Raw genomic sequence first — 24,620 nt, 5'->3', positions numbered from 1 at the left:
ATTGAATACACTACAAAGACAAGATATTTAAGATTCAAACTGATAAACTTTATTGTTTTTAGCAAATAATCATTAACTTAGAATTTTATGGCTGCAACACGTTCCAAAAAAGCTGGGACAGGGTCATGTTTACCACTTTGTTACATCACCTTTTCTTATAACAACATTCAATAAACGTTTGGGAACTGAGGACACTAATTGTTGAAGCTTTGTAGGTGGAATTCTTTCCCATTCTTGCTTGATGTACAGCTTCAGCTGTTCAACAGTCCGGTGTCTCCATTGTCGTATTTTACGCTTCATAATGCGCCACACATTTTCAATGGGAGATGCGTCTGGACTGCAGGCAGGCCAGTCTAGTAACCGCACTCGTTTACTACAAAGCCACGCTGTTGTAACGTGCAGAATGTGGTTTGGCATCGTCTTGCTGAAATAAGCAGGGGCGTCCATGAAAAAGATGTTGCTTGGATGGCAGCATATGTTTCTCCAAAACCTGTATGTATCTTTCAGCATTAATGGTGCCTTCACAGATGTGTAAGTTACCCATGCCATTGGCACTAACACAGCCCCATACCATCACAGATGCTGGCTTTTGAACTTTGCGTCCATAACAGTCCGGATGGTTCTTTTCCTCTTTGCCCCGGAGGACACGACGTCCACAATTTCCAAAAACTATTTGAAATGTGGACTCCTCGGACCACAGAACACTTTCCCCTTTGCATGAGTCCATCTTAGATGAGCTCGGACCCGGAGAAGCCGGTGACGTTTCTAGGTGTTGTTGACAAATGACTTTTGCTTTGCATAGTAGAGATTCAAGTTGCACTTACGGCTGTAGCGCCAAACTATATTTACTGACATTGGTTTTCTGAAGTGTTCCTGAGCCCATGTGTTGATATCCTTTACACATTGATGCGGCGCCGCCTGAGGGATCGAAGGTCACGGGCATTCAATGTTGGTTTTCGGCCTTGCCGCTTACATGCAGTGATTTCTCCAGATTCTCTGAACCTTTTGATGATATTATGGACCGTATTTGATGAAATACCTAAATTCCTTGCAATTGTACGTTGAGGAACATTGTCCTTAAACCGTTGGACTATTTTGTCACGCACTTGATCACAAAGAGGTGAACCTCACCCCATCTTTGCTTGTGAATGACTGAGCAATTCAGGGAGGCTCCTTTTATACCCAATCATGGCACCCACCTGTTCCCAATTAGCTTGTTCACCTGTGGGATGTTCCAAACAGGTGTTTGATTAGCATTCCTCAACTTTCTGTCTTTTTTGCCACCTCTAAGTTAATGATTATTTGCTCAAAACAATAGTTTATCAGTTTGAACATTACATATCTTGTCTTTGTAATGTATTCAATTAAATATAGGTTGAACATGATTTGCAAATCATTGTATTCTGTTTTTATTGGTTTACACAATGTCTCAACTTCATTGGAATTGGGGTTGTACTTACCATTTCACCTTTTATGCTGGGCCCAGCGAAGAATATTGCCCCAGCTGCGCTTTTCACACATCATCTTGCTATTAGAGAATTATATGAAATCAGCTCGACCATCTTGGTGTCACTAATAAAATACTTGTTGTCGGACAGGAACGACTGGGAGGGATAAGTGAGTGTCAGTTGTAAAACTTAACACCCTGTCTCGGCATTACGCGAATCCCCTTACACACAAGTGGCCGCTCCCCTCTGTTACGGCTCTGTTAAGAGCTTAGAAGGGGGAAAATTCATGGGTCGACTTCATTCTGTTTCAGTGTCGTTTACTCAAAACACCAACATGGAGAAAAAAGGTGACAAAATGTCATTTTTCAATTGCTGTGTAAAAGGGGCTTAACGCAGATGTCATTACGGCACCGATAGTACCTCCAAAGGTGGAAAATTCCCGTGTCAACATCGTCTGCCCCATTCTGTGTTGGTGCTGTTTACACAGAACACCGATTAGAATTGAAGGGAAGGATAAAAAGAAATGTGGACTTTACCAGACTGTGTAAGAAACCCCACACACGGGGTTTCTTATGGCTCTGATAATACCTCCAAAGGCACAAAATTTCTGTCTTCTTCATCCTGTCTGTGCCTTTCATAAGAACGACACAGGGAAAAAAGGCAGAAAAAGATTGCTTTTGCAAACAGTGTGAAAGTGGCTTTTCACACTGGTGTCATCCCACCTCAAGATCTGACACACCCTCCAAAGGTGGAAATTTCCCTGGTTGACTTAACCCCCCATGTGTCAGTGCCGTTTCACTGAACAGCGAAACAGAACACAAGTGGAAAAATGCGACTTTTGCAAGCTGTGTGAAATGAGCTCAACACATAGGCGGCCTTAGGGCTCTGATAGTACTGGCAAAGGCAGAAAATCACATTTCCCTCCCCATTCTGTGTCTGTGCCATTCATACATAACAGCAAGACAGAATAAAGGTGGAAAATGTCTGCTCTGCTTTTCTGTAATGTGAAATGGCCTGACAACTTTCATTGTGCATATTATCATCAATACATCATCATTAATACATTATGATAGTCTAATTCAGTTATGTTTTAGTTTTGGACAATGCCCTCTTCATAATATCAGCTAAAACCTTGTAACGTTGAGGCTGTACCACGAAGACTTAGTATAAGGCAGTCCCCAGAGTCCCTTAAAGTACAGTGTGTAGTGGTCAGTATGAAGCTGAGACTATGATATTGACTGTCTGCCTGCAAAGCTCCCCTTGTCCCCGCCCGGGCTAATCAATTTGTCTGGGTCAACTAATGGTCAATGGACACACCTGGAGCAGCAACCCTGATCGACCACAAATATCCCACGAGCATATATCAATGATTCATTCATCTCTTCAGTTGCCGTGGCAACCTTCACTTCCTCTAGTTCTCTGCATGTTGTTCAGATGACAGTTATCAACCTGTAGTTTTTCTGTCCTATTTTTGCCTCCATGCTTGCCTCTTCTACAAAAATCCAGCTTTTTTTTTTTTTTTTTTTTCAATTGTTCTTCCCACTTAATGCATTCCTCATCTATACATCGCTCCATCCTTCCGTTCACCCACACTGTGGCGCATCCTTCCTCTCCTGCTTCTAGAGCTGTAGGTCACTGCCAACGGTTAACCATACTTCTGCCAACTGGCCCTGAGGGGACGCGGCACGTCCACGCCAGGTTAGTCTTGGAACAGGGGACATGACATAATGCCACTGTCCAGTAAAAAGCATGTATGTTCATTTTCAAAAATGTCACTTTTATTAAAAAAATTTTTTGTTGCTATTCAGATAAAAGAATGACGTAAAATTTGGACTGGCATGTTTTTCATTGGACAGTGACGATAACTGTTTTCTTACTAACGTCTCACTCTGGAAGGTTGATCAAACATTATCACAACCAAAGATTTTTTCTTTTGATGGGGTTTAAGCATGGACTAAAGGTGTAAAGTTTTGTTGCAGATCCAAGGTAAATACCAAAGTAGCAATATATTAGAATAAAATAAGCCTTGAATTGTCCTGCAATAGGGTGAAATTTTTTCCTCAAAAAATGGACAGTAGGACAACACAGGAAGAACATCAAATATACATTACATTTTGAGATGTTTGCGATTGTAGACTAACTTATTAGTAAGGATACTATCTTCTTTGTATCTTGTTCGCTTGTTTTTATACCCTACATCTGTCACTCCTTTCCATAGTGCCCCTAGTGGTTGGATGAGACACCACAGGATCTGTGTGTGTGTCATTTTTAAGGACTTCTTTTTAAGTTTAAGACGTCCGTCTGTCTGGTGGATGGCAGATAAGAGGGAGGCTAGCGAGAAATGATCCTTAAGGTAACGTGTGACTTGGGGCAAATCGGCGTGCACTTCTAAGCCTTTCAAGCTGGTTAGCTTAGTTTAGCTTGCTAGCCGCTAGCAACGATAGCAGAGTACCCTCAAGGGGAAACGTTGACTCAGGTGAGCAAGAGGAGAACCAGTGACACTGTCAACTATTGGGCGCTGTTTCAGGCGCACATTTGTGCTACTAAGAGTAGGTTTGTTCATTTATTTACCTCTTTATGTATTATTAACACTATTCCTAAAAGATTTTCGTCATGAAAATCTCACAGTGCTTTATTTCTAGCCATTGGTATTGCACTGTTCAGAAGAGGGATTCTCAAACTTTGGGTCCAGCTAGGGACACCTTACATTAGAGACATTTTTCCAAGGACCCCCTCATAATTGTAACACCAATTAAACATCTCTTTTTTTAGATGGCCAAACAATGAAATAATAGCTGTAAATAAAAAGAAATAATAAGTTGCTGTTTTCCCTTGTTTTATTGCAAAATAATACAATCGATCAACCATCAACTTTTATTCAGCAGACTCATAGTCTATTAGAAAACACATACAGTGCAATACACAATAAGACAAGACATAAAAGGAAAGTAGATAGGAAAATCTTCATATTTAGTGACCATAATTAGTTTTTACCCGATTCCTTTTATAAGAAACAACAATAATCTAAAAAATTTCACCTGCACTGTCAAACTTATTTCACAGTCACACTGAATGAATTTTTGGTTAAAAAGTTACTGGATCGATTTCCAGCCACTGAATCGTTTCGGACCGTATGATTCTAAATGAACCAATATCATCCTTGAATCGAATCGGCAACCACAAATCATGATAAAAATCGAATCGTGAATTAAAACAAATTGTTACACCCCTAATAGTTGGCTAATTATTGCAGAGATTGTGTTATTTAGTATGTTGTAGCTCTTATAAATTATTTCTTGGTGGGTGCAGACAATTTTTTACTTTTAAGTATTTTGAACAACTACCACAACAGTGCCAATTTGTCACTGAAAATGTATGAAGACAATGGAGTTTTGGTCATTTGTTTACATGACAACAGCTCTTGAGCCTTCCATGTTAAGGCCAAAAATGGTAGTCTGTAAAAATTAAGGATTTTTTTTCTTTACAATGACATAGCCAACAACTAATCTGACAGCATATTAGAGTGAACTTGCATAGTTTTGAAAGCATTGTCTGTAAAACAAACATGTTTGACAAACAAAAAGCACAGTTTTGAAGGGAGGTTATGAAATTTTGATTTCGTGAAAGCGACTCAACCAATTTTTACGAACTGAGATTTAGACCAAAGATCCCATGAAATTTGACTTTAGTTCAGTTCAGATTTTTTTTTCGCTTCTGAGGAAAAAAGGGTATTTTCTGCCATTTTCTATGTGAATATTGCATACGTCGTAATGAGATTCATGCATCCGAGTATCCAGTTTAGTACTGATCCAATTTAGGATTGTTGCGGGACTTGGAGGAGGCTTTTTTTTTTTTTTTTTTTTTTTCTTTATCTTGATGAGCTTTTGCAAGAAAAACCCATCAGCTTAGACAACTTCAAACAAGTTAATTATGATGACTACATTGATGCTACAAAACACATTATGCTGAAAATACTGCTATTTAATTAGTTGATGGCTTTGGAGACAACCGAGTTTGCATGTAGGCGACTTTGAAAGCTCATCAGTGGCCTCTGTTGTTTCATTTTCAGGGCAGACTCCCCGGCAGCGATGTAACTGATGGACGGTTGGCGCGAGTAATGCCGCCGCCGAGCTCAGCCATCATTAAATATGATTAACGTTTTATTACCGTCTCATTTTCACCCCCTCGCCTCCGGCGCTTTGGGGAAAGGTTTACGAGACGTGAGCTTCTACTAACAGCTGTCGGAAAGACAAAATTAATCATTAGCGTGAGCGAGATATTGTCCTCCTCAACTTTCACGTCTCCTATGAGCGGCGCGTGGCTCCACGATAGATTCTAATACCTCGACCTCTTTAGTCCCATTAAACACAATTTCGCCATTTGTCGGTCAGCATTAAGTCTGATTGGGATTAGTCACGTAAAACCCCGGTGGAAATATCGCGGCCTTGAAAAGCGGCTTTGCTGCCGTCACTTTGTTGAAGGAGGTGAAGAAAAGCGCGGCCACCCTCCACCCAGCTTAACGAACCTCTCTGAAAGATGCTGAATATTTGAGGCAGTTGTTTGCTCACCACCAGATGAACTGTCTCCCAACCTCCCTGGGAGAGTGGTGCCGAGGTGCCTGAAAGGACACACAGCCAATGTACGCATACAAAGCGACCTATAAATATATTTCATTTGCATTTACTTGTGCTTGCGCTTTTATGAAGGGGGGAAATACTTTAAAGTAAGCACATTTCTGAAACATAAGACTGTTTGATGTCTGATAAGGAAGTTAAGTCTCTCCTTTGAATAGTCAACTTTTTAGACTTCAATTCCTTATTGCAGGCTTTTCAGCTCAAAACTTTTCTTAAGGGGTTTACGACTAAGTTCCGTTCCCCTCAATGTAACTTGAATTTGTAAACAAGCCGGAACATGCTGCAGTCTATCACTACCGTGCACTAAAGCAATAACAATTACAGTAAATCTTTGCATTGTAGTAAATGAGTGTGCCTTCTTGTGACCACGTATCGTTACGCTGCTGCGCAAACTAGTCCATTACCCTGGGCAGCGTGACAGCCTATCGGTTTGGACGCATACCTCACAGACATGAGATTCAGGTTTGAATTTCCTCCTGAGTTTGCATGTTCGCTCCGTGCTTGCTTAGGTTTTCTCCAGGTCTCTGGCTTCCTCCCAATTTCCAAAAGCAAGCATTAGGTTAGTACAAGACTCTAAATTTATCCCTAGGTGTGAATGTTAAGGATTTTTTTGTCCATATGCACTGTTGGTAAGTTTTGTTGAAATCTTTGCAGATTTATTAAAAAAAGAAAAACTGAAATATCACACACCCATAAGTATTCAGACCCTTTGCTAAGACATATATTTAACTCGGTCGGGTGCTGTACATTTCTTCTGATCATCCTTGAGATGGTTATACACCTTCATTGGAATCCAGCTGTGTTTGATTATACTGATTTGATTAGGAAAGCCACACCCCTGTCAATATAAGACCTTATAGCTCGCAGTGCATGTCAGAGCAAATGAGAATCATGAGGTCAAAGGAAGTGGCCTCCATAATCCTTAAATGGAAGATGTTCGGGACGACCAGAACCCTTCCTAGAGCTGGCCGTCTGGCCAAACTGAGCAATCGGGGAGAAGAATGATGAAATCCCTAAATTCCTTGCAATTGTACGTTGAGGAACATTGTCCTTAAACCGTTTGACTATTTTCTCACGTACTTGTTCACAAAGAGGTGAACCTCGCCCCATCTTGGCTTGTAAATGACTGAGCAATTCAGGAAAGCTCCATTTCTACCCAATCATGGCACCCACCTATTCCCAATTAGCCTGTTCACCTGTGGGATGTTCCAAACGGGTGTTTTGATGAGCATTCCTCAACTTTCTCAGTCTTATTTGCCACCTGTCCCAGCTTTTTTGGAACGTATTGCAGCCATAAAATTCTAAGTTAATGATTATTTGCTAAAAACAATAAAGGTTATCAGTTTGAACATTAAATATCTTGTCTTTGTAGTGTATTCAATTAAATATAGATCGAACATGATTTGCAAATCATTTATATTCTGTTTTCATTTATGTTTAACACAGCATCCCAACTTCATTAGACTTGGGGTTATACATTAATTTTGTATTTTCACGTTGAAGTGTTGCGGGTCGTGGCCCTGGTTGTGGTCCCAGCGGAACCGCGAAGCACACGCAACATCGGCAAGAGTTTATCCGCTAGTACATTTTGTATTAATTAGGAAACGCGCCTACAATTATCTAATTAGTTCACAGATGTTAATGTTAATGTTGTATTAAGCGACGGAGCAATGTTTGGGAGTATGTCACAACACAGAATGAACTAACTTCAAATTCAGAAATGGCCAATAAAAACAGAAACATATTGTACTTAATATTTTGCTGGAGGATGCATTTGGGATTAGCCTTTGAAGTTGGTAATAGTGAAATATGAAGTGAAACAGACAATGGTCTTTTCCAGAATGAGAGTGCTCAAAGAGGAGAAACTTTTCATGTGGCACAGCTTGAAGCAGGCATCAGGTGAGAATGGAGATGAGCCTGGCTCCAGTTGGATGCTAGAACAAAATTGCAAAGAAATTAGGCAAATTGAATTTTAATCTTAAATTTGTACATCAACATGTACTTGAGTGCTGTTTTTCTGCGTGAATGTTCTTTTTTTGTTTGTTTGTTTTTCCTTATTGTACTCTTCATAGTCTTCCAGATCGCTTAATTTATGTTAAAATAATTTTAAAAAGAATCTCTGCTCCTGGGGGATCCCCCCCAGACCCTCCACCCTATTTTCTTTTTTTTTTGGTCACCATTTTCACGCATTTGGTGTTTGCATGTCTGTTACAATTATCCATCCATCCATTTTCTGTACCGCTTATCCTCACTAGGGTCGCGGGCATGCTGGAACCTATCGCAGCTATCTTTGGGCGAGAGGCGGGGTACACCCTGAACTGGTCGCCAGCCAATCACAGGGACGAACAACCATTCACACTCACAGGGGTTCAAGTCTCAAGTCTGGATGTTGTGTGGGCAACATTTATCACATAGTCTGGTGCTGTACAATGTTCATTATGATGAACAGTGAGATAAGGAGGTTCCAACCCGTGTAATATTTTATAACAGGACCTTAAGTCGCATCTCAAGTAGACTGGGAGCCAATGCAAGTTGGGCAGAATGGGTGTAATATGATCAAACTTTCTCGTCCTTGTCAAAAGTCTTGCTCCAGTGTTTTGTACTAACTGCAGGCTTTTCAGTTACTGTACAAAAACGGGATTGGTTGCAAAACATATTTGCAATAGGTTAATATTATTTATTACATATGACAATTTGAAATCTTGAAACATTGATTTGCTTTCTTGGCCCCCATAAAATGATGTGGCGGGCCAGATCTGGCCCCTAGGCTTTGAGGTTGACACCTGTGATAATAATACTCTTATGTATAGAAGCAATATTATCTAATATTGCTACTATGCATAAAGGTATGTATGAATGGAGAAGAAAGGATTGTATTGTTTTGTTTTTATGTAGACTGTGGACCTTAAGGAATTTAAGCCCCCCCCCCCCATACATACTGAGGATTTACAACAAAAACATACCATACCAAAAGTTTAACTATGAGTCTAACGTTTTTAAATTCTCAGACAAACTAATGTACTGCACCACACGGTGGTGCTTCTAGGTCATGTTTGGAAAAGTACATCATGTTTGAGACTGGCCGAATGGCACATTACCAGAGAGAGCCAATCACAAGTGTCGGCTTTTGAAGGGGGAAGTCCTATGGGGAAAAAAATCTGAGCTTTAGTGGCTATTTTTCCAGATGTAACTAAAAGTTTAATCGTGAAAATTTCCAAAAGAAACTCTAATTACATATTTTCTCCCAGGATTGTAATAGATTAGAATTACATACATTTTGTAATTCAATTATGTAATTGTTACAAGTAATTAGTTAGCCTCCAACACTGTCTATACAGGTATGTGCACCGCAACTGGCTGGTGACCAATCCAGGATGTACTCCGCCTCTCGACCAAAGTCAGCTGTGATAGGCGCCGGCTCACCAGCAACCCTGAACAGTATAAGTGCTATAGAAAATCGATGGATAGTGCTAAATATTTTCTTAGCTCTCCCAGCATGAAAACAAAGCCCACGAGCTTAGCCAATCTTTTATTTTGTTAAACATTTTCTGGTTTTCTTCTGCTTCCTCAAAGAGTGCAGCTTCTATTAATTTCTTCTTTTTCATTTTGGCCCAATTTTTGAACTGGTACTGAAAGCTTTGGTCATTTAAATAAAGGCTGAGAGTCAGGGTTTTGTGAGGAGTGATGGAACAGACAGCACAGTCATTGATCTCTTCACAACTTTTGTAAAGTTCCACGGCCTTCCTTGTTGCTCGTCAGTACAGCCTCCGTCCTACAAGGCTGGTAAGGTTTTGAGAACGCCTGCGTCGGCTCCTAAAGGCAATTTCAAGAAAGCCTCTTTTATGTTGAGTGTTTGAATGGCATGAATCAGACTGGGAGCAGCTTTTGTTTCTTTTCAAACGAGTTTAACCAGAATGTCAGACAAATTGAAATGCAGATATCACTGATAAAGAGGACAGTGATGCCCCATTTATTGTGGGGGATACGTTCCAGACCCACCCGTGAGTATTGTTGTATGCGCTGTTTGTGTTGTGTGTGGTAAAGTAGCAGTTGTTCGAAAGTTTGTAGTAATCGTAGCATCTATGCTAATTTCCGTTAGCCTTTCGAAAGTGTTTCACATTATGTTAGCATTAAGCTAGCAGAATTTTGTGCTTTGGTTGAGCATTTTGGTGTTTAAATATACATTGTTTTATTCTCTTGTGTTTTATGTGTTAGTTTTACTGTAAACTTCAACTGGGAATGGGAAATAAGAAGCGTGAAGGAAGCACGCTTTGCATCTTATTTGGAGAACTGTGCAAGCAAGAGAGAGATTGCACATTGGACAGGTGTTTAGGAATACTTTCAAAAGTGTGTTTTAATAGGTTCATGTGTGTTTTAACAAGTTAAAATGTTTTTGAAGCATGTAGGAGGGATAGGATTTATATGGCTTCCCTATATTGTGGGTGGATCTGCAATGTGTCCCCTGTTCACTGTACTCTTTATCAGTGATATCTGTATTTTAATTTCCCCTTACTTTTTGGTTGAACACATCAAAAGAGCAACAAAGCTGCTGCCAGTCTGACTTGTCATTCAACTACTCAACACTAAAGTGCCTAAACTTGAAGTTGCCTTTAAAAAGGGAAAACGCAAAACTTGTCGCCTTGTCGTAAGCTGTACTGACGAGCATCAAGGAAGGTCCTTTGAGCTTTGCAAAAGTTGTTACGAGATCGACTGTGCAGTAGGTTTCTGCGTGACCCCAGCCCTCTTCTACTAACTACGCCTTTACTCATCTTACCAAAGGGGGAAGTTAGTCAATACAACACACAGTAACAATTCTCTTTCCACCAATCAGTGTCTAATTCCATATCCAAGTCAACCACTGTGAACTTCACTCCAAAAACTACAAAGTTTGTCTGTTCAGATTGGGATTTTGGGACCTATTCCAATTGAAACGTAAAGAAAAATGTTTCTTTCTGGTTGCAGCAAACAAGGTCAGCGAAACTCGAGCATCAATGCATTGTCAGACTCGGGGTAGTTGTGTCCTAAAAAAACAGAGGTGGTGGAGCAGCAGCCATGTGCCAAACTGGTTGTGTTTGCTCATGCTTAGGCTGAGGTAGATAATAGGTTACCTTCTTCGTGACGGTGTGGTTAATCCCCCGGACCATATGTCAGTAGCTTCACAAGCACACAGAGGTAGTACAGCCGTAGAACAACTATGTATGATGAGAAAACCTACCGTGCAGCCACATGTAAGCGGTGTTACTTAAATGTTGGGGTAGTGGTGGTAGAGGTGGGGAGTTGACTGTCATGATGCAGCATCACAACTGAGCTAACCATTACCTCCCATTCTAGGAGACAACAGCGGGGTCAGGGAGGAGGTAAGAACCAGTCATCATCCCCACAACACCAGTGGGATCAGCAATCACCCAGCCCAACGGATGCGGGAGACAACAGAAACAATGGCCGGTCACCTCGCCACTATCAGGGCAGACATGGGCAACGCCCCAGTGGACCCTCGCATGGTTACAGCCAGAACCGACGCTGGCACCCCAATCAGAAAGGTCCAGGACAACAGAACCCGGCAGGTTCCGATAGAGGACCACCTCTGAGAGGAACCAAAGAGACAGAGAATGTAAAAGTGACAAGCGACAAGCACACGCGACAGATTGAGGAGCCTCGGGACTGCAAGAGTCCAGCTGACTCGCCCAAGTCTGAGTCAGCGCTGGGCGCGAACATCTCGTCAGACGTGACAGCCGGCAAAGAAAGCCTCGGCTCATCAGGCCAAGGTCCATCTAGGGAGCCCCAAATCAGCTTGCTGCAGTCGTCCAAGGAGAGGTTGCAGAGGAGACTAAAGGACAAGGTACAGGAAAGCTGCTTACTTCCTGTCCTTCATCATTAAGCCAATCAAGACTAACGTACGTGCATGCGTGCGTGCGTCTGTGCGTGTGTGTGTGTGTGTGGGTGTGGGCAGGCTACTTTCATCTTTATCACACACACCACGGTGGTTTAGTCATTTAGCCACTTCTTAGATTTGACTCAACTGTTGCATGAGTCAGCTGTGTTCTCTGATGCTTGGCTGCTCAGAACTGACAGCAAAGCCACAATTCATGAACATTATTCCTCAGTGACGCCTCTGAAGGATGCTTGAGCCGCTGCTTTACACAGTTTACCTGTAACCTTAAGAGTTGAATCATATTTTTTTAATCGCCCTAAAGAAGGGCAACACCATGAAATAGTGTTTTTGTCACATCTAGTTCCTAGGTTCTGGGTTCGATTGCTGGCTAAGGCCTTCCTGTGTGGCGTTTGCATGTTCTGCTTGTGCTTGCGTGGGTTCTCTGCAGGTCGTCCAGCTTCCTCCCACATTCCAAAAACATTCATTATAGGTTCATCAAAGTTCATTCATGTGCCCTACGATTGACTGGCAACCAGTATGCCACCTCTCTCGCCCAAACTGAAGACTCAAAATTGTCCTCAAAGGTGTAAATGTGAGTGTTTATGGTGATTTGTCTAATGCGCCCTGCAATTGACTGACGAACAATCCCAGGTGGGTATACCCCGCCTCTTACCCAAAGTCATCTTGGGTTAAATGAAGACTGTCAATTGTACAGATGTGTGAATGTGAGTGTAAATAAATGGTTGTTTGTCTATCTGTGCCCTGGAATTGACTGGCGACCAATCCAGGGTGGGTATACCCCACCTCTTACCCAAAGTCAGCTGGAATAGGCTCCAGCTCATCCACTACCCTAATGAGAGTAATTGGTACAGAAAATAGATTTTCACACTCACAGCACGGTAGACTAATGGTTCTCACATCTGACTCATAATTCTGAGGTTAGGGGTTCAAGTCTCAGGCTTCCTGTGTGGAGTTTGCATGTTCTCCCCGTGCTTGCTTGTTTTTCTCTACGAGGTCTCTAAACTAAGTTTTTGCACTGGTTGCACTGGTGCTCCCAACTTTTTTTTGTTGGGTGCACAAACATTGCATCACATTCAACACCGTAGTCTTACTAGCTCACTTTAAAAAGAAACAAAAAAATAGCTCCCTGTCTCTTCAGAAAGTATTGACTGGAAAATGATTAACCATCAATGCAGTCAATAAAGTTCTTTATTTGAGGCACAATTCCACAAGACAGGTGACTTACTGAAAAGTGTTACTTTGGTGCATTGGTTAGGGCCTTTGGACGAATCAGGCCTAAACTTCACATTCTTCACGAAGTTGTCAATCGTTCTTATCGTATCATCGGTGGCTATTTCCACTCGAAATCTGAAGGGCCTTGGCCACTAACCTAGGCCTGTGACTATAACATTTTTAGGATGGTATGTTTTCCCAGTGACTAGTTAGCACATCTGTCTCACAGTTCTGAGGACCCGGGTTCAAATCCGGCCTCGCCTGTGCGGAGTTTCCATGTTCTCCCTGTGTCTGCGTGGGTTTTCTCCGGGTACTCCGGTTTCCTTGCACACACCAAAAACATGCATAGTAGGGTAATTGAAGACTCTAATTGTCCGTAGGTATGAATGTAAGAGTGAATGGTTGTTTATCTGTGTGCCCTGCGATTGACTGGCGACCAGTTCAGGGTGTACCCCGTCACTTACCCAGAGTTAGTTGAGATAGGGTAAGCACGGCCGCGACCCTAGTAAGGATAAGCGATACGGTAAATGGATGGATGCATAATTCTACTATAATGTTTTTAGGAGCAATTAACTTAATAAATTAAATATTTTTGATTTAAAAAATATAATTATCATTATTATAATTAATAATTATAATAAATTGTACTTACAAAATATTAAATATTTGGCACAGAGGTATAAAGAGTCAATAATGCCTTAACAGAAAAAGAAAAAGTCCAAAGTAGCAACATCAGTAATAACAGCGCAACAAGCAGATCCAACCAAACCGTTTTGCATCAAGATGGGGATTACTTTTCGTCTACAGCCAATTGTGCAAGTTCTCCCACTTAAAAAGATGAGAGAGGCCTGTAATTTTCATCATCGGTATACCTCACCTATGAGAGACAATGAGGGGAAAAAAATCTAGAAAATCACATTGTCTTATATATATATATATATATATATATATATATACACATTTTGTCTCTGTAAAGAATTTATTAGCAAATTATGCTGGAAAAATAAGTATTTGGTCAATAACAAAAGTTTATCTCAATACATTGTTATATAACCTTTGTTGGCAATGACTGCAGTCAAGTGTTTTCTGTAAGTCTTCTCAAGGTTTTCACACACTGTTGCCGGTATGTTGGCCCATTGCTCCATGCAGAACTCCTCTAGAGCAGTGATGTTTTGGGGCTGTCGCTGGGCAACACAGGCTTTCAACTCCCTCTAAAGATTTTCTATGGGGTTAAGATCTGGAGACCGGCAAGGCCACTCCAGGACCTTGAAATGCTTCTTACGAAGCCACTCCTTTGTTCCCCGGGCGGTGTGTTTGGGATTATTGTCATGCTGAAAGACCCAGCCACGTTTCATCTTCAATGCCCTTGCTGATGGAAGGAGGTTTTAACTCAAAATCTCACGATACATGGCCCCAATTATTCTTTGCTTTACAAAAATCAGTCGTCCTGGTCCCTTTGCAGAAAAACACCCCCAGTTTCCACCCCCCATGCTTCACAGTAGGTAAGGTGTTCTTTGGATGAAACTTGTCATGTTTGGAGGAGAAAGAATGCTGTTTCTCCTCCAAGCATGACAAGTTGAGATTTTACCGAGAAGTTCTATTTTTTTTTCATCTGACCATGTGACATTCTCCCAATCATCTTCTGGATCATCCAAATGCTCTCTAGCAAACTTCAGACGGGCCTGGACATGTACTGGCTTAAGCAGGGGGACATGTCTGGCACTGCAGGATTTGAGTCATGTGTTACTGATGGTACCCTTTGTTACTTTGGTCCCAACGCTCAGCAGGTCATTCACGAGATCCCCCCGTGTGGTTCTGGGATTTTTGCTCACCGTTCTTATCATTTTGACCCTACAGGGTGAGATCTTGTGTGGAGCCCCAGATTGAGGGAGATTGTCAGTGATCTTGTATGTCTTCCATTTTCTAATAATTGCTCCCACATTTAATTTCTTCACACCAAGCTGCTTACCTATTGAAGCTTCAGTCTTCACAGCCTGGTGCAGGTCTACAATTTTGTTTCTGGTGTCCTTTGACAGCTCTTTGGTCTTGGCCATAGTGGAGTTTGGAGTGCGACTATTGGTGGTGGACAGGTATCTTTTATAATGATAACAAGTTCAAACAGGTGTCATTAATATAGGTAACGAGTGGAGGACAGAGGAGCCTCTTAAAGAAGTTACAGGTCTGTGACAGCCCAAAATCTTGCTTCTTTGTAGGTGACCAAATACTTATTTTCCACCATAATTTTCCAATAAATTATTTTTAAAAATCAGATGTGATTTTGTCTCTCATAAGTGAGGTATACCTGTGATGAAAATTACAGGCCTCTCTCATCTTTTTAAGTGGGAGAACTTGCACAATGGGGGGCTGACTAAATACTTTTTTGCCCCACTGTATGTGTGGGTACCTGCGCCATATACGCTGTCGAACGTTTGCGTTTGCATTGTTGGGCATAGGCTTACTTAATTGCTGATGGGAATCGCGAAATATCCCACTGTGTTTTTTTGTTCCCAGCTGAAGAAATTGGGTGGTATGGATGTGTTTTAAATAGATTTTGTCACTTTGAGGTTTATGTTTTATTGTATTTGTAGTGACTTCATAAAAACAAACTGGAGCGGTTTGGCGCAGAGGGTAAGAGTCGGCCCTGCAACCAGAGGGTCGGCAGTTTGTATCCCCGCTTAAGCGCATGTCGTCGTCGTGTCCCTGGGCAAAATACTTAACCCACATTGGCTGGGCATACGGGTGCACCATTCAGATATTGTGCATGTGCGACCAAATTAGTCGCATCCTCATGCCCTGCCCAGGTAACTCTGGGTACCTCCCACATTCCAAAAACATGCATGTTACAGTCATTGAAAAATTCTGTCCATAGGTGTGAATGTGAATCCTTGTATTGTAACAAGTCCTGGGTATACCCAATAAGAGTAACACAACTCTGTTTCCCCAGGAGGAGGTGCTAACGGAGGCGTCAGGCGCACCCAGCATGGACCGCTTGGTGAGGCTTCTCAACAGCATGACGAGCAACAGCAGTGGCGTGGAGGAGCATCTGACCTCCTTCATGGAGGAGGCGCAGAGCTCGGCGCACTCCGAGGAAACCCTGACCCAGGTGGTGGTCACCATCTATGACAAGACAGTGTTGGACCGGAGCTTCGCTGCCACCGCCGCCAAGCTATGCGACAAGATGGCGCTCTTCATGGTGGATGGGACCAAGTTTAGGTCGCTGCTGCTCAACCTGTTGCAGGTAATCTTCAGCAGTGTCACATCAGAGCAGTAACAGAATATCTGGAATTCATCCGCGTGTGCATTTTATACAAAACCCAGCAAAGTACTAGGTGAGGGACCAGACAAAGCACGGCTCCAAAAACCCCTATGAAGAACAAAATATATGGATCTAGGTTTCCCTTGCCCGGACGCGGGTCACCGGGGCCCCCCTCTGTAGCCAGGCCTGGAGGTGGGGCTCGAAGGCGAGCGCCTGGTGGCCGGGACTGCACCCATGGGGCCCGGCCGGGCACAGCCCGAAAGGGTAACGTGGGTCCCCCTTCCCATGGGCTCACCACCTGTGGGAGTGGCCATAGGGGTCGGGTGCAGTGTGAGCTGGGCAGTGGCCGAAGGCGGGGACCTTGGCGATCCGATCCCCGGCTACAGAAGCTGGCTCTCGGGATGTGGAATGTCACCTCCCTGGCAGGGAAGGAGACCGAGCTGGTGTGGGAGGTTGAGAAGTTCCAACTAGATATAGTCGGGCTCGCCTCCACACACGGCTTGGGCTCTGATACCAGTCCTCTCGAGAGGGGTTGCACTCTTTTCCACTCTGGAGTTGCCCACGGTGAGAGACACCTAGCAGGTTTGGGTATACTTATTGCCCCCCCCTGGCTCGGCGCCTGTACATTGGGGTTCACCCCGGTGGACGAAAGGGTAGCCTCCCTCCGCCTTCGGGTGGGGGGACGGGTCCTGACTGGTGTTTGTGCCTATGCACCAAACAGCAGTTCAGAGTACCCACCCTTTTTGGAGTCCTTAGAGGCGGTGCTGGAGAGCGCTCCCGCTGGGGACTCCATCGTTCTGCTGGGGGACTAAATGCTCACGTGGGCAATGACGTGACGTTGGCGTGATTGGGAGGAACGGCCCCCCCGATCAGCACCCGAGTGGTGTTCTGTTATTGACTTCTGTGCTCACCACGGATTGTCCATAACGAACACCATGTTCAAGCATAAGGGTGTCCACACGTGTACTTGGCACCAGGACACCCTAGGTCGCCGTTCGATGATCGACTTTGTAGTCGTGTCATCGGACTTGCGGCCGCATGTCTTGGACACTCGGGTGAAGAGAGGGGTGGAGCTGTCAACTGATCACCACCTGGTGGTGAGTTGGCTCCAATGGTTGGCTCCAAAGATGCCAGTCCGACGTGGCAGGCCCAAATGTAATGTGATGGTCTGCTGGGATGGTCTGGCAGAATCCCCTGTCAGAAGGAATTTCAACTCCCACCTCCGGCAGAACTTCACCCACGTCCTGGGGGAGGCGGGGGACATTGAGTCCGAGTGGACCATGTTTCCGTCCCTCTATTGCCAAGGCGGCCGACCAGATCTGTGGCCGTAAGGTAGTCTGTGCCTGTCGTGGAGGCAATTCCCGGACCCGTTGATGGACACCAGCGGTGAGGGATGCCGTCAAGCTGAAGAAGGAGTCCTATCGGTACTTTTTGACCTGTGGGACTCCAGAGGCAGTTGATTGGTATCGGCTGGCCAAGCGGAATTTGCGGCTTTGGTGGTCGCTGAGGCAAAACCCAGGCGTGGGAGGAGTTCGGTGAGGCCACGAGAACGACTTCGAGGAAATTCTGCTCCACCATCCGGCGTCTCAGGAGGGGGAAGCAGTGCACCATCAACAATGTGTAGGGTGAAGATGGGGCGCTGCTGACCTCGACTCGGGACGTTGTTAATCGGTGGGGAGAATACTTCGAAGACCTCCTCAATTCCACCGACACGCCTTCCCTTGAGGAAGCAGAATCTGGGTTCTCTGAGGCGGGCTCTCCTATCTCTGGGGTTGAGGCCCCGGGGGTGCAAGAGATTCGCCCGGAGTTCCTAAAGGCTCTGGATGTTGTGGGGCTGTCCTGGTTGACACGCCTCTGCAACATCGCATGGACAGTGCCTCTGGATTGGCAGACTGTGGTGGTGGTCCCCCGTTTTAAGAAGGGGGACCGGAGGGTGTGTTCCAACTACAGGGGGATCACACTCCTCAGCCTCCCTGGTAAGGTCTATTCAGGGGTGCTGGAGTGGAGGGTCCGTCGGGAAGTCGAATCTCAGATTCAGGAGGAGCAGTGTGGTTTTCGTCCTGGCCGTGGAAAAGTGGACCAGCTCTTCACCCTCGGCAGGATCCTCGAGGGTGTATGGGAGTTCGCCCAACCGGTCTACATGTGTTTTGTGGACTCGGAGAAGGCGTTCGACCGTGTCCCTCGTGGAGTCCTGTGGAGTGTGCTTCGGGAGTATGGGGTACCGAACCACATGATATGGGCTGTTTGGTCCCTGTACGACCGGAGTCAGAGTTTGGTCCGCATTGCCGGCAGTAAGTGGGACTCCGGTGAGGGTTGGACTCCGCCAAGGCTGGCCTTTGTCACCAATTCTGTTCATAACTTTTATGGAGAAAATTTCTAGGCGCAGCCGAGGCGTAGAGGGGGTCCGGTTTGGTGCCCTCAGAATTGCATCTCTGCTTTTTGCAGATGATGTGGTTCTGTTGGCTTCATCAAGCCGGGACCTCCAACTCTCACTGGAGCGGTTCGCAGCCGAGTGTGAAGTGGCTGGGTTGAAAATCAGCACCTCCAAATCTGAGACCATGGTCGTCAGTCGGATAAGGGTGGAATGCCCTCTCCGGGTCGGGGATGAGATCCTGCCCCAAGTGGAGGAGTTCAAGTATCTTGGGGTCTTGTTCACAAGTGAGGGAAGAATGGAACGGGAGATCGACAGGCGTATCGGTGCAGCGTCTGCAGTGATGCGGACTTTGTATCGGTCTGTTTTGGTAAAGAGGGTGCTAAGCCGAAAGGCGAACCTCTCGATTTACCGGTCGATCTACGTTCCTACCCTCACCTATGGTCACGAGCTGTGGGTCGTGACCGAAAGAACAAGATCCCGGATACAAGGGGCCAAAATGAGTTTCCTCCGCAGGGTGTCCAGGCTCTCCCTTAGAGATAAGGTGAGAAGCTCAGTCATCCGGGAGGGGCTCAGAGTAGAGCCGCTGCTCCTCTGCATTGAGTGGAGCCAGATGAGGTGGCTCGGGCATCTGTTTAGGATGCCTCCCGGACGCCTCCCTGGTAAGGAGTTCCGGGCACGTCCCACCGGGAGGAGACCCCGGGGATGACCCAAAACACGCTGGAGAGACTATGTCTCTCGGCTTGCCTGGAAACGCCTCGGGATCCCCTCGGAAGAGCTAGAGGAAGTGGCTGGGGAGAGGGAAGTCTAGGCTTCCCTGCTGAGGCTGCTGCCCCCGCGACCCGACCTTGGATAAGTGGAAGACAAAGGATGGAGCTACCCGTGACATTTCTGTAACCAATATGATACAGAGAATCCACATAATGGCCACATCAGTCATAACTGGAATTTATCCACCTCCACCTTTGACTCAAAACCCAAAAAAGGATGTTGCCGCAACTGTGTGTGCATTCACACAGAGACACACCATTATTAGGCCCAATGTCTGGTGTAACATATACAGTTGAAACGATATTTATTTATTTATTTATTTATTTATATACTATGTAAAAAGACACGTACGCTTTTTTTTCTCATTATCTGACATGAAATCAGACCAAAAATAAAAACTGTTTTAGGTCAATTCAGATTACCTAAATTATTTATATTTGCTAAATGCCAGAATAATGAGAGGAGGCAATTTTTTTTAAATGGCGGCAATTTTTCATTACTTTCTTTAAAAGTGATAAATTGACACACCGTAAGATTGCTATGCCTTTGAACAATTTTGGAAACCCCGGATGATGAATTCATTAATTTGGAAGCTTCTGATACGTGTATTGTCAACATCTGAGTTAATTAGTTAGCACTGGTGGATGTATTTTAACTACACACACCTGAAACACACTGCTGCTTTGTATAACATAATGGAAAAGTGAAAAGAAAGAGTTGTGGACCTGCACAAGTCTGGTTCATTTCTGGGTGCAATTATAAACAAAAAATACAAATATAAACACCATGGGAATTTCAAGCCATCACGTCACAGAAAGGAGACAGGTTCTGTGTCCCAGAGATGAACGTGCTTGGATCAGAAATGTGTATATCAACCCAAGAAAAAAGCAAAAGACCTTGTAAAGATGATGGTTGAAGCTGCTAAGAGTGAGTCATCATCCACAGTGAAACGAGTACTTTACCGACATGGGCTGAAAGGCCGCTCTGCAGGCAGTTTGCAGATACACACAGGGACAAAGACCTTAATTTTTGGAGACATGTTCTGTGGTCTGACGAAACTAATATTGAACTATTTGGCCTTAATGCGCATCGTTACATTTGGTGGAAAAAGAGGGAAGCTTTCGAGCCTGAGAACAAAAAAATGGTCTAAAAAAAATCCTTGTCATTATTGTGGCATTTAACAAATATAAATCATTTGGGTAATTCTAATTGTCCTAAAACAGGAAAAGTTTCTGATTTCATGTCAGAGAGTGATGAAAAAAAGCCTATGTGTCTTTTTATATAGTGTATGTAAACTTATCGTTTCAACTGTATAAACGTTGTTGGTTTTATTTTTTATTACATTGACACTTTAATACAAAGTCAATTTTAGAGAGTCACTCTACGGAGGTTTTGATAGCCAAAACATGGGACCTTTAATGTGACATGGAAAAATGGACAGAGAACTATAATAGAGGCTTTCTATAACCTCTTTCACACAGAGATTCTGTAAAAATGGATTCATCAGAAATGTATTCACATCTGCCTTTTACGCAGAATCAAAAGTGGAATTTTGCCACAACTGTATGATTTCACACAGCAACACAGCATCTCAGATAATTAAATTAAATCGGCACTTGCATGTATGTGGTTAGCATTCCCTTACCCACAAGCTCCATCGCGCCTCAGTTACAACTCTGATGCTACATCAGAGGGAAGGAATATTTTTCATCGCTTATTTTGTCAGTGCCGTTTATCCAGAACAGCGCAACAGAAAAACAATTGCAAAATAACATAACTAATTGATGTATCCCCAAAACATGTTTATAATTGCCTACATTAATATCTTAAACCATAACTATGCCAGAAACTATATTACAGTTCAGTTAATATCAATTAAAACGCATTTTACATTAACAAAAATAAATGGCTTACCGATGCATTGGAAGTGTGCATATAGATGGACATATGGTGAAGACTGTATTTTCTGCTAACAACAAACAACAAGCCAGATGTATCACTTCAAAATACTTCTTTGATACCAAAGTGTAATACCTTACTATTTAGACAGGATTTTGGCGGCATCTTAGGACGTTTCAGAAAGAGCGCAAAAAAAGTGAATAGATGAGTTTTTCAGCGATTTTTGGAAAATCTTCAAATATGTTTTATCTGTGACAGACTCCACACATAAAGATTAAAAATCAGGCATTTAAGAGTTTTGGTCGTATTGTGTGTGGTGTACTGTGATAATCTCAACACACAACACCACAGACATAAAGATTTTGTTCTGCCGCCGATCTCGAAATCTCGCATGATCACATGATCTCACAAAAATGAAGACGGGCAGACACTTCCGAGATTGCGCCGATCTTTGCTGAGTGTTGTCAAAGGGGATGGAGGCGGGACTTTTGTAGAATGACGTGTTGTCAATAAAACGACTTGTTTTGAAACATACTTCTTGCCGTCTGGGAAACCCACTTTTATACAAAAAGCAACTTCGGATAAGACATGTTTGTTTTCATTTACGGCTGGTTCATTGTTCCTGAGTCAGGGTGCGTCTTTGATTGGCTACATTCAGTCACAATTCACAGGGTCAGACGTCTGCTTTCCCCACACACATGAAGAGATTTGGTCATAAATATTGAACGCGTTCAATTTTTAAGATTGTCCGCCCCAACTTGTTTCGGACCCTATTATCGGGACCAAATCTGCTCTTAACACACCTCAGACCTAAGGATAATCTTATAAAACAAAATAGTCTGGCATTTAACGTGCTTGGTCGGGAAATTGCAAAACCAGGACAAAAACAGCCGATTGTGCGTACCGGGTAGAAGTGAATACTTGTATAGTGAACCACAAACATGCAGGGGGAAGACTGTACTTCATTTCCATTCTTCCTTCTCCTTTTCCTTCTCTTCAACACACTGTAAATGTCACACGTGGGTTCACAAAGGCCCTGCTTAATGATATTATTTCAAGACTCCCCCATGTGTCAATAAGGGGGACAATTATTGCGTGACTACTCTGCTCATTAGTAGCCAAGACGTCATTTGTCACACGTCATCTTTAAGAAAGTTTGACCTTTTCCCCCCAGCTTTGTTTATATCACCTCGGCTTGACTTGAGGGTTAATTCTCTGCCGTATGCGTGCAGGTTATTAGAGAAAAATGTCAGATGTGGGTGCAGGAACTCTTCAAAGTTTTACTTCAACTCCAGGCAGAACATCTGTATGAGTGCGCTCAACCAGTATTAACCCAAACGCTCTTATGGTTCACTGGCCGCCACTAATGCATTAGCATTAGAAATTGATTAATTTTGTTTCAGGTTTTTAGCTATAAGGCCCTAAGGTTAATGTGTACACCACCTACAAAAACTCCTATTGCAGATGTTAATAGCTTTCACCGCCGCTGATAAATGTAATATTCTTAATATCCACCTACCAGAGAGAGCAGGATTTCCAAACTTTTTCTACTGAGGTCCAAATACAAAAAAAATGCAAGGATACAAGGGACACTTTGAAAATCTGTGACTTTATTAAACACACTAAAATCAATTAATCAAACAGTTATATATCGTTATATATACTAGTTATTTGTACAGAGCAGAAAGTGGAGGAGACCGTTTTTTCCTCTGAAATAAAAAATATTTATTCAGCATGATGTAGAGAAATTGAGTTAATGTTTTAGTTGTAAATAGTTTCTTTTCATCTTTGCACATTTAGAAAAGCTCTATATATATATATATATGTAGTTTGGACACTCGAGAGATAGACTCCTAGCCCCTTTCTCTCCCCCTGCAATTATCTATCCACAGAAGGACTTTGCCCGTCGTGCGGAGCTGCAGCGGTCAGACGTGGAGGTGTGGTTGGGCTTCATCACCTTCCTGTGCGAGGTGTTTGGGATAATGAGGAGCAGTTCCAGAGAGCCCTTTCGGGTCCTGGTGTGTCCCATCTACACCTGCCTGCGAGAGGTGTGTATAGTTATCAGAAAGGATTGTTGCATAACTGGGGATTACACCATAACTATCAGGACCGGTAATTATCGACTGATATTGGGGGAAAAAAATAACGTCACACAGATCGGTCCGATATGAAAAAAACTGGTCCGATAACAAGCGCCGTCTCATTCAGCGGCACTCTGGTCACCAGCGGCGGCTGTTGCATTGGCTTATGACAGTTAGACAATTTTGTCAAAAATTCTTTGGCTACGACACCAAAAATAGTCAATATCCAAAGTAAATTAGCGTATTACTACTTGCTGAAATTGCAGTGGAACAAGATACATTTATTAGGGATGTCCCGATCCAACTTTTTCCCTTCCGATCCGATACCAATATTGCAACCTTGAGTTTTGGCCGATACCGATATCGGTCCCATCCGATATCAGCAATAATCATACAAAATTTACTTATTTTGTATTATGGAATGTTAGATAAGGCTTAATCAAGTGATATTACTCAAACAGAGCACATAAATCAGCAACAGTACATATGAGAAATTTACCCTTTTATTATTAAACAGTGGATTACATAAAGAGCGGCACAGTGGACGATCGGTTAGCACATCTGCCTCACAGTTCTGAGAACCTGGCCGGGTTCACATCAAGTCTCCCCTGTGTGGAGTTTGCATGTTCTCCCTGCCTCCTCCAGGTACTCTGGTTTCCTCCCACATTCCAAAAACGTGCATGGTAGGTTAATTGGAGACTCTAAATTGTTTTTAGGTGTGAATGTGAGTGCGAATGAGAATCATCTTTATTTGTATTTATTTTATTTGCCAAGTATGTCCAAAAAAAACACACAAGGAATTTGTCTCCGGTAGTTGGAGCCGCTCTAGTACGACAACAGACAGTCAATTGACAGAGAACACTTTTGAGACATAAAGACATTGAGAAAAACAGTCACTGAGCAATAAAGGGTTGCTAGTTATCTGGTAATGTTGGTACACTTTTTTATTATTTTTTGACAATTGTGGAAAAAGATGTAGAGTTCTCTAGGAATGAGAGCAGTTTGAATAACTAATATAGCAATAGTCCGGTGCAATGACCATTGTGCAAAGGGCG

The 24,620-nt window shown here is 43.3% G+C and overlaps 1 protein-coding gene across 8 annotated transcripts in view; it reads left to right on the top strand.

Annotated features, from left to right (window-relative positions):
* ctif (CBP80/20-dependent translation initiation factor) overlaps positions 1 to 24,620 on the top strand; it is a 75,917-nt gene that overhangs the window by 36,735 nt on the left and 14,562 nt on the right. For 7 of the 8 annotated variants that reach the window (XR_009792109.1, XR_009792110.1, XM_061799782.1 and 4 more), the window contains 3 exons: positions 11,414 to 11,921; positions 16,132 to 16,425; positions 23,377 to 23,532. Coding sequence is in view for 6 of the 8 variants with exons in the window: in XM_061799782.1 (XP_061655766.1) it covers positions 11,414 to 11,921; positions 16,132 to 16,425; positions 23,377 to 23,532 (958 nt within the window). In the remaining 2 variants the exon portion in view is untranslated. The remainder of the gene's footprint in view (positions 1 to 11,413; positions 11,922 to 16,131; positions 16,426 to 23,376; positions 23,533 to 24,620) is intronic. The other variant, XM_061799783.1, reaches the window with a different exon arrangement.

This window comes from Phyllopteryx taeniolatus, chromosome 15 (genome assembly GCF_024500385.1).
Source record: "Phyllopteryx taeniolatus isolate TA_2022b chromosome 15, UOR_Ptae_1.2, whole genome shotgun sequence".
NCBI lineage: Eukaryota > Metazoa > Chordata > Actinopteri > Syngnathiformes > Syngnathidae > Phyllopteryx > Phyllopteryx taeniolatus.
This window is presented reverse-complemented; position numbering and strand designations above follow the sequence as displayed.